General features: G+C 46.9%; 1 protein-coding gene across 1 annotated transcript; it reads right to left on the bottom strand.

Moving 5' to 3' along the window:
* Nucleotides 1-345: 345 nt before the first annotated feature.
* Nucleotides 346-2,383, bottom strand: LOC119436020 (basic helix-loop-helix transcription factor amos). Its single transcript, XM_049658346.1, has one exon. The coding sequence runs from the start codon at nucleotides 2,255-2,257 to the stop codon at nucleotides 1,610-1,612; it is 648 nt and encodes a 215-aa protein (XP_049514303.1). The 5' UTR covers nucleotides 2,258-2,383; the 3' UTR covers nucleotides 346-1,609.
* Nucleotides 2,384-10,572: the final 8,189 nt, after the last annotated feature.

Here is a 10,572-nt window from a genome sequence, read left to right as displayed (position 1 = left end):
TATGATTCCCTTCTAATGTCGAATTCGTATTTTATGCAACTTCGGATGGCTCGGTGGCCGCGCGTTACTCCGCTGCAGGTTTATTCTGCTGCCAATGATGCTTCAAAACCACAGTTTCCCTTAAGCATGCAGTATGCGATGAAGGCTTAGGCACATTGAGTACCGCGCCTGACTCAACCAATGCAACTCCAATATACGCACCATATATTACTATGCCGATTACACACATAATCTCTTCATAACTTTTCAATGTTTGTTCAAAGTGCAGTTCCACCACTTCGGAAGATCTACACCGAAGGTAAAATGACTAGACAAGACTTTTAGTGTATAACTGTATGTTTTATTTCCAACTTCGTAAATGTGTATAAGGCACAAAAGTATAAGAGAGCGAAATATTTTACAACAGTAACATGCAAATGCCACGCGACGTCAAAATAGGCTGCAATTCGAAGGCAGTGTGAAACTTTAGACAGCGCTGTGGCATAAAACAACGCTTTGGCACTAAGAGGTTGACACAAAACACACACAAAGCTTGAGCAAAGTCTGCGCCGTTATCTATGGCACATTTTGCGTGCACCTTCGGCACCGTAAAGAATCTCTATAGGTATCATCGAAGATGGGAATGCCTCGTAAAACCTTATAGAACCGCAAGTATAGGGACTAGTTTGATGCGCTCAGGCTTTGAAAATACTGAGCAGCTCTATGGTTCTTCACTTGGCAGTTCTGACCGGCGTAACCGGACAACACGACGTAATGTAGTCTGCAATATACAATGCCACTCGGAAGCATTAACAAAAATGTCAACAAAAGCCTGTAGATGAGAGGGTTTGGACGGAACAAACAAAAAAATACTGGAAATCTTGGCTGTATAAGAACTAACACAACGCAAGGCAAATGAATAAACGATTGAGATGATTTGGAAATATCGGAATGCAAGGGTACATTTGGCAAGCATCAGAACAAGTGAATAATACTATCCGTTTCATAAATCCCTGACATAATTGATTTTGGCCTTGTTGTGGAGGTAGCTGTGGTATTTTGGAATGTTGGCATAGTGGCACATACGCTGAGCGCATGAGTATTATCCGATGTGATATAACCATGGACATTGACGAAACTACTGACTTTCCGTAAACATTAAGAGCTTTTGATGCAGGTTCCCAAACAATAGTGCAAGATATTAGTGCATGGCTACGTGCAAAACAAGTAAAATAACACTGGGACGTGTAATATGTACGCGGCATGCTACATTCTTCCTTTTGACTGCAGTTGAGTTCGCTTTGCTACACACCTCTGCATATATAAAACATGACGCGACTCAATTTAACAATACTGATAACAGCAGGGGTTGACTCCAGTCACGACAACAGAAAAAAGTCAATTCCCACATGCAAAGGCGTGATGCACTGTCGCCGAAGACGGCAGTCAGTTCGCAACAAATTGTTCCGAGTCCCTTCATGACCGCATACCTTTTCCAGCATGCCCAGGCCAGAAGCTCCTGCGCACATGTGGGTTTGCACCATGTGCGCAGCAGCTACATTGGCACTTTCAATAACAGAGAGGAGTGGATACCGTGGAAATGTCAGGTGCGCGGCCTGGATGAGCGACGTCACTGTCTGAGGAGCAGTTCGCTGAGTGCATTGATGTAGCTCTGCGCCATCTGGAGCGTTTCGAACTTGGAGAGCTTTCGGTCGTTTCCCAGTGACGGCACCACCTCCCTTAACCTGTCGAAAGCAACGTTCAACGAGTGCATTCGGCGTCGTTCTCGAGCGTTGGCGGCCAGCCGCCTCTTTTTGAGAACAACCTGGGTCGGCGGAGCCTTGTCCGATGGTTTTCTCTTGCTGCTCGACCCTTTCCCGAAGGGCGAAGTGCTATTGCAGTCTTGAGAGGAATATTCGCTTCCATTCTCAGCATCCGAGTCGAATTCGTCAGACTCGCCTTCATCCCTTGTGGGCCCCCGGAACGGCAGCACGGAGTCGAGGTGTGCGCCCACACCAGCCCGAGATACTGGACAGAGCTCCGTGAGGCTCGCGGGGCTCTCGGAGTCGGGCGAGCAGGGGGGCAGAGTCGCTGGGCTTGACACCGGTGTTGGGCATCCGTCTGACAGAGGCATCCCGTACGATTGAGGCTTCATCTGTTCGTGTTGGAGGTGCAGCGATGTATAGCACGTGAAGTCGTGGTGCTGCTGCTGCTCAAGAAGGGCCATGTCTGTGAGGCAGTTGACAGCCATGGCCAGGGCCGCACTAGCAGCGTTCATTGCAGTTGTCGGCGGCGCTATAGGGCAGAGCGCTGATCAGAACACGTTGTGGCGTAGCCCGCCCGTCCACCGTGGTGCATTCAAACGGGCCCGCTCAGAGCAGCGAGATGCAAGGGACTGGGTGAGGAGTGCCTGGATCACGACTGGGCCGGCGGGTCTTTGGAGCAAGGAGGCGGCTCGGCTTGGCCTTGGCTGTTCTGGGCCGGTTCTCTCCGGCAAGGTAGCGCCGCGTGGCGGTGGATGCTGCACTCCGGGAAGATTGTCGGAGTGCTTCTGGCTGGGAGCCGCTTGGCTTCTGGTGTGTCTGGCAGCGGGACCCGAGGAAGTCTTTGCCTCCGGGGGCGCCGGCAGGAGCATCCCCCTCGGGGGAGGAGAACTGCCACAGCGACCAATGAACGGGAGGCGTCCGCCGACCAGGTTCCGTTCTTGCTTTTGTTTCTTGGCGCGCGCCCCTCGGCTGCCCTTGCCCGGATGCACCCCACCTCCCATTCCCTCTCGTCTCAGAACGGTTCTTTTTTCCCTCTTCGTCTTAGCTACCTGAACGGTTGTGGCACACCCGGGAGCTGTCTCTCAACTTTCTTCGCGTGGTTTCCTCTTCAATGATGGGAGAGGGCCATGAGAGTGGGGGTGCATGTGGCTACCGTTCAGGAGTAAGGGTGCCGCTTTTCCCTCTCGCTTGTTGTCGTCGTCCGCTGGCGGCTTGTGCGTGATTAAGCCTGCGTGCGGGTTCCGTTAGGAAAAACATCAAAAGAAAGCGAATAGGTGCGTGCGGATTCCCTCTCCCCCGTCTAGTGGGAGCCCAGGGTGCCCGTCTGTCGCCCCGCAGAAAGGCCTGCAGCGGCGCGAGATGCGCCTGGCAGATCTCTCTTCTGCAACGCATGCTGCTTGCGAGCCTGCGTTCCAGGCATGGGGTGCGTGCTGCGCACTCGGTTGACCGGAAGGGAGATCCGCTTTTCGGGGAGAACAGAGGAAAGGCTTCTGCCGCGTGCGTCTTGTCAGGGTGTTGACTTTCACGGGGCAAGCGGCAGTTAGCGGAAAGTTCACGACCAGGCTCACGGTTCGTCTGGTTTTTGAGTGAAGTCGGCAGGCATGCTCGCACAGCGTGTGCACGCAAAACGTTGCGACGTTTCCGTCGCTCTTGGTTTTCTAGCCATTGGCCTGACAGAGCTCTGAGAAACGCGAGCGTGTGTATGATCGTTGACCTAAGCGCGTTCACTTTCTCGTGGCGTCAATCTGCTTTAAAACACCAGGGACTGCGGTTGCAATGAATACAATAAATATAAATGTATGAGATACGCACAGGATAACAAAAAAGGCACTTCAGAAAAACAAAGAACGGTCATTATTAAACTTGTGTAAGGTGGTAACTGCGGAAATCGTGGACGTCATTCCACTGGTGAAAAATCAGGACTTGAGATTTTCTTACTTTCGGAAGGTGCTGTCAAATTCTCAATGTAACTGTGCTACTTTACGCCCTCACTATGCCTGTGTACTGAGTGCAAACATAATGAAGTCCATCGATGCATCATAGTACGGCGTCGAAAAACCACTGTAAACCATTGCGCAGGTTCACGCACAGCAAAAGTAACATTGGCATCTTGTGGGCAGCCTAAACGAGTTGAACTTATTCGGTCCTTTACGGCGTCATCGCGCATATGGTCTAGACGTATGCTTTCAGGTTTCTTTTTTCTTTTTCTTTTTTTTAACCTGAACGGTGGCCGCAAAAGTGGTTTAAATATACTTCACGATCAGCGGTAACTGCCTGTGAATGCGCAGTGCTTCGCACTTCGTATACGAGATTTTGCGAAGTATACTGTGCCGACACGTCGCAAACATTTACGACTTTTAAGAGAGACCACCCTTTCTGCAGTCAAGAAAAGACTGCGCAGCGGCGCAACATTGTCCTAGCCATTGTCCTGCATTCTATTACGTTTACCGCTCGAAAGCGGTAATGTTGCATCTGTGTTATTAGTATCGTAGATCTGTCAGATGTAGTGTATAGGCTTCAGGTGTGACGTGTTCACGTACCGAATTATTTCCACCTTTCCTCTTATTGCTTATTCCACATATGGTCATCTCAAACCCTTCGGGGGAATTCTCATCAGTTATGCAGCGACAGATTTTGGCTATTTCTCGTTGCCCCTTACTTATTCGCGTTTCATTCCATTACGCCTATTTTTTATCATTCATTTGATTCAAAACAGTGATGCGACACTTTATGTTCATGTGCCTTAGACGCAATGTCATCCTTTAATTAGCCATGCCCACTGAGCTGTCCCTATGACCTTCATCTGTTAAAAAACAAACCAACGAAAAGCCAGTATACGCCAGGAACAAAGGGCATGGGCCTGCTCTTGTTGTCCGTCTCCGCCTGGGTTGTTATCTGCCCTCTCGCATATACTCTCAGAGTGGGGCAATATTTCGAAAAAGTCTGCGTCGATAATAGGTAACATTGTAGAGGTGTCCCTCTGCCATCGTTTGAGTGACTTTTTACAGCAGCGATGCCCATTTTGCGGCTGCGGGACATCTCAGAAAAAAAAATCTATAGGGTGAATAAATGCAAGAAGCTAACACAATTCATATGGTCGCCTTTAATCTCCCCCTGACGAGGAAGCACCTGACTAGCATTGTATGTAAACCGTACTTTCTTGCTTTCCATGCTTCGACATCCATTTGTTGTTGTTCTGTTTCTGATTGGGGGAGTAAAAAGGCACCGCTAGCGCATTCTTCTCGTTCCTGAGGACCACAAAATGCACAACGGTGAACTGCGTTTGCTTCTTTTTACTATTTTGGTCAAAGGAAACAGGAGAAATAAATGATTCGCGTTTCGGGTGCAGCTTCTCCGTTTTTTCTCCTCAATAGAAGCGGACATATTCGATACGCTGAACTAACAACTGCTAAATGGAAGGACATGCGCGCGGCAGTGGCATTTTCTGCCATCCCTGATTCACATTTCCGTCTTTCAGCTCGCCGCAGGAGTGCGTATTCAGCTCTGCTTCCATTGAATTCAGAAAGAAAGATGGGGGGATAGATCGCAAAGGAATAAAGAAAGTCAGACATTATTTCGAAGAAACATCCGTTACCGTTGTCGAGTTCATTTTCTATACGATGTTCGGCTACACTCGAAGCCCGCTCCAGCCTAGTCATAGGCAAGTCGAACGCGAAAGGGAAAGTGGAGCACAAGCTTTAGGTTGCAACCGAAAAATTGAAAGAGGCGACGACGCCTTTATCGATTGCCTGCTACATTCAAGCGCGGTATCCAATTTTCGTGTCCCAAAAAGAAAGAAGAAAAAATGGCTCATTGAATCTCGCCTTTCATGGTGTGCTGTCACGTATGTGCTGTCACGTACTTCTATAACATTTAAGCTATGCTAGCACCATTATGAAAACACGCTGCAACTGGTGTCATCATGCCTCAGATGGGCTCTTCTCTGACACTGCGTAAAAGGTTAAAAAAAAAGCGTTTTTACTTCATTACTGTTTCTATAGCCTGCAATGCTACGCGGTAAGCGGCGCTTTTTCTTTTCTATTTTTCTTGTAGGTCCATGCGCATCTGCAAGAAAACTGCAATCACGAGTTCGTGAGTGAGCGCGTGAACGAGTATACCTGTAGCGATACTTGTGGAACATCCTACTTCAGGCACTTCACAGCATGCAAACGCAGCCTAGTAATACCCGATATTGCGGATAGAGATGAAGAAAGGAAAGAGGAAAAAGGTTATCCCGATCAGTGACCAAGTTGTCCGGAATGTAAGTGAGGAGCTAAACATGGGGTGAAGACAATAGCTAGGGTTCAAACAGTTCTCGTGATATGAACGGAAGGCATCGCTGTAGCACAGTTTTTTTTTAAAAGCAAATGAAGTGTGAGACCGCGTGTGAGTAAAAGGTGGTATGCTTGATTGGGTCGACACATGTTGGAGAGCCCGACATTGCAGGTCGAAGCAGGAACATTCGTGGAATACGCCGCTAAGTTATGGACCTCTTTCTGTAGACCATTTTAGTTATAATGGATATACGGTGTCATCTGAAGAACGACGGGATATAGTGGTGGAGCCGAGTTAACGTACTCACATAAGTTTAACATCTAAAACATCTATGCATTTCCTTTTCTATCGTTCAAACAATGGCCCTGAGCGTCGTGCATTACCTGTATGAACACAGTATGATCCTGTGGCAACGAGCGATGACAGTGGAGTGTCCTTGCTTGTGTTGAAATTGTCAGAACATACAAGCTGTCTTTTTCAATTCATACGTTTAAAAACGCTATAACCAGTCTGTGCTGCAAGGCTTTGTGAAGAGGTGGAAATAACTGGCAAGAGAAATAACAACGGTGAAATTACTGCTTGGATAGAACACAATAACGTGCATGGGCACAAATTCAGGGTGGAAACAAACAGCAGCTCTAGCGGCAGCGACTACAAACCAGGCGCTCAAACGGCGTTTTTCACAAATAACTAATCACGCAGCCTACAAAACGAAATTTAGGCGGGAGAATAATTTATATACTCGCTCAGTCACGCGTAACACATGCAGCAGTATGAGTTATGCGGCCGAATTGTTCGCCCAAACACTTGCAAAGTTTGGACCATAAGATCTATGAAAAATCTTCAAGCGTGAAGCAGAAAGGAGTCATTTGCGAAGAAAGTATAATGCGTGAAGTGAAATTTATAAGCATGTAGAGATGTAACTTAATGATTCCATACAGCCACCAACTCTTGCACAACCTTAAGAACCTAGTACTCCGTGATGACCTAAGGGTTGTCTTTTCATTTCAGCGCCCAACGAGCTAGGTAGCCTTTGTAAGAAGACAGATCCGGCAATAGCGAAAAATTAATGTTCAGAAAAGTTGGAATACGCAAGCGCAAGACAGGGGTAATTGGAGATCACAGGGAGAGGCCTTCGTCCTGCAGTGGACATAAATATAGGCTGATGATGATGATGATGATGATGATGATGATGATGAATGTTCAGAAATGTGCAGGAAGAAGTACGTATACACTGCAGGGACCGAATTGAGATCGCTTTTCGCCCGCAAGGGTTCTTTTGCATTGGCCGCCCTCCTTCACTAATAATATACCCGGCCTCACGATTTTGTAGCAGTTGCTCTTACGAACACTTTAAACACAATAACTTTTTTTTGTTTGTGAATAGTTGCCCAGTGGCGGAATTCACGAAGCTGCGCCCTTCGTACGCCTTTTCTTACGAAGTGTAGAATTCCTCCGGAAGTGTAGATATCCAGTACACGCCAAGGAATGAGGGCTAGCTAGGCGGCCGAATGGGTTTTCAGTTTTCAATTTCACCGCATATTATTATATTATAATCACTGAATGATTTGTAGTTCGTGGATTGTAGAGAAGCCGAAGACAAAAGAGTTGCTAAAGGTTCCAATTAGGTAAGAAATTAAAAAAAAAACTCGACTGATCCCGACCATATGTGGGAATCGACGATAAGCAAAGCTTTCTTCAACGTTTAAAGAAATTAAAAAAAATTATGCAGACGTCACGCCAACCACGCAAATATTTGCGCAAAGTGACGCAAATGCAATGCAATTTTACGCAAATCGTAACGCTAATGGCGCGAATTCAGTGCAATGTTTAGGCAAATGTAACATGATACGTAAACGTAACACCATGTCGTAAATATTTCAATGGGGCGGCCTTCGTACAAACGCGACGGAAATGCACATAAAATTTATTTGTGTGTTGCTGTTTTGCCCTGCACACCACGTTACCGCCTCATAAGGTACAGTTTGTTTACGTTACACATCGTCAGTAATGTCAGTGTTCATCATCAACAATGTGACTTCAACTAGAACCATTTCACAGGGTTTCAAAGGTTTCGTGTCGTGACTGCAGGCAATGCACCAAACGAACTTGTAGCTGGCATTTCCTACAACCTTTTCACGAGAAGGCGTGCGAGCTTAAAGAAGCAAGAAACTAACGAGTAACATGCACTATTTCGACTAGTGCTTCTGACTTCTATGATGACCACGTTCCTCACTGCCGACTTGGCCACCACGTATCGTTGTTCCGCTTCCTGCTTGTGGTTGTTATGTTCACCACACTCCTCGCTGCGTCTGCCATCCCCCCCCCCCCCCCCTCTTTTTTCCGTTTTCTTTCCTTTTTTTTTTTTTTCTCTGTCGCAAACGAATCCAAACCAACTCACCCAGCTTTCAGTACTTTTGTTGGAAATTTGTTGGATGCGGCAGTTGGGGCTTTAGGTAGAACTGGTCGCCCACCGGATCACGTAAAATGGTGCCATGGTTCTTCTGCTTTACAATCAGTCGCCGGGGAGCGCAATTCAGGACATGTAGAGTTGCCGTGTACATACTTGCAATTTTCTAGCAATATCACGCGAGCGTCGACCACACGGCGTGTCAGTGGTCTTGTAGCGGTGAGGGGCACTCTTGAAGCGAACAGCGCCGGAGAATACATTAGAACTAGAAATCACCTTTCCATCGGGAAAGACGCTCCATCCATCGGGAAAGAAACCGCAGAAAACTTCGCATAAATAAAGCAATTATGCGCTTGAAGACATATATTTCTGGCAGTGAGGATTTTTAGGTACCGTTTCTTGTTTCATTGCATGTCTAATATTGTAGAGCACAAAGCCGGCCACCCGCACAACTGTATACTGTATAGGGGTCGTACTGACGGGGCTACATATAAACCGATTCGTTATATGAGTGATGTCCTGTGCTGCCCTGTGTGAGTTAATCACAAGACAACAGCAGCAGCCGCAATCAGAAAGTACAGGAGGGTTCGCGACGAAGTATTTATAGAAGTATTTCTTCTAGCACCAGAATTCACACCAGCGCCTTTTTTTTTTCTACCAGCATGAGGAACCGGATTTGAAGGCATATTGGACGCTCTTTGTTTCCTTCTGCTTGCCCATTTAGCTTCGTTCGAGGTCCTTGCCTGAGCAATTATCTTGCCTCGCACTTACATGGACGTCTCTCTTGGTTACAACGTAGTGGCTGCCACCCTAATTGCAATAAACGTAGTCATGGTTACGCCTTCTCTGACGCTGTCACATTCCGGTCGCTGAGTGACACGATATCGTGGCTACTGAAATTCCTTCATCGAGAACAAAGCAGCATCAGCTCTGGAAGAGATTACAAAAACTGAAGGCTGGGTGCTTAAGTGTTTCAACAGAGACTTAAAATACCTCATAGAGTGTAGCAGAGATACAGAGTTTATTTTTAAGACGACACGTTATCCATGCAGGTGGATATGAAAATCTGCTCCACACTCACCGATGAACTCTTTCATTAACTAGACTATAATTGCTGAACAATTAATTTAGCACATGTTACAATTTCGCAATCAAAGGCAGCTGGTGCTCAGGGAGAGCCACCGTAGAATGGACTCCTGAGGGTAGCACCAGTGCTGAGGCAATCATCCCCTAAATCTGCCACGACATACGCTGGCATTCCGCATATAGTCCTGGCACGCATAGCGCAAGGAAAGTTCTCTGGGAATTTAATATGTTGCGAGTTTGCAGACAGATTTCTCGAAACTGATCATAGCCTTAGTGTACACATTTACAGGTGTAAATACGTGTATATGTCTGTATGCGTGTACAAAGACACGTGGAGGCGGGGACAAACATATGCGGGATCCGCGAGCGCGTGCCGAACTGCATTCTTGCGCCCTCGATCATACGAAGCGGTCGCCTGGTGCCACGACATGACACTGCGCATGCGCGTCCTTTCATGCTCACCTGTCTGCCAAAGCACCCAGTTCTGGCTCGCCTGCTGTGACAATCGCGATGAGCTCAAAACATTACGCTAAGAGAACTGTGTCGGTTTTGGCCGGCGGAGCGTGCATGTGGTGCATTGTCGCTGGGGACAACAATGATGACTTTTTTTTTTTTTCGGAAATCCGCACAGTGATTGAGGGTGTTTTCTGTTTGCTCCTAGTAATCGCGAAATTTACAACATTATAACGAATCACATGCATCGGCAGCACTCGAAAAAATCAAAAACAGGTCAGCTATACAATGGCACAAAGGGTCTTCGGATGTTTCTTTCTTTTAAAAGTTTAAAATTAGTTTCGGCGAAATCCTCTGAACAAGCACTTTGCAAGCTTTCATAAACCCGGAGCTCATTTGCTAGGTGTCAAATTTGCCATTGGTTAACAAAAAGACAGTCTTTGCTGGATGAATTAATAACAAAAAACCTGGAAGGTAATCAAGCAGAGGTTTATTAAAATTAATGGAAGCAACTTGTTTCACCGCAAGGAGGGGCATAATTGCAAAAAGAGTTCTAGTGGTAGCCTTTGTGTCAGCATTCACCGCAGCAAGTCTGCGAAAAAA

The sequence above is a fragment of the Dermacentor silvarum genome, chromosome 1, assembly GCF_013339745.2.
Source record: "Dermacentor silvarum isolate Dsil-2018 chromosome 1, BIME_Dsil_1.4, whole genome shotgun sequence".
In the NCBI taxonomy this organism is placed as follows: Eukaryota; Metazoa; Arthropoda; class Arachnida; order Ixodida; family Ixodidae; genus Dermacentor; species Dermacentor silvarum.
This window is presented reverse-complemented; position numbering and strand designations above follow the sequence as displayed.

Coding starts and splice junctions, on each gene's coding strand:
- LOC119436020 (XM_049658346.1), bottom strand. CDS start 2,257: ATGAACGCTGCTAGTGCGGCCCTGGCCATGGCTGTCAACTGCCTCACA.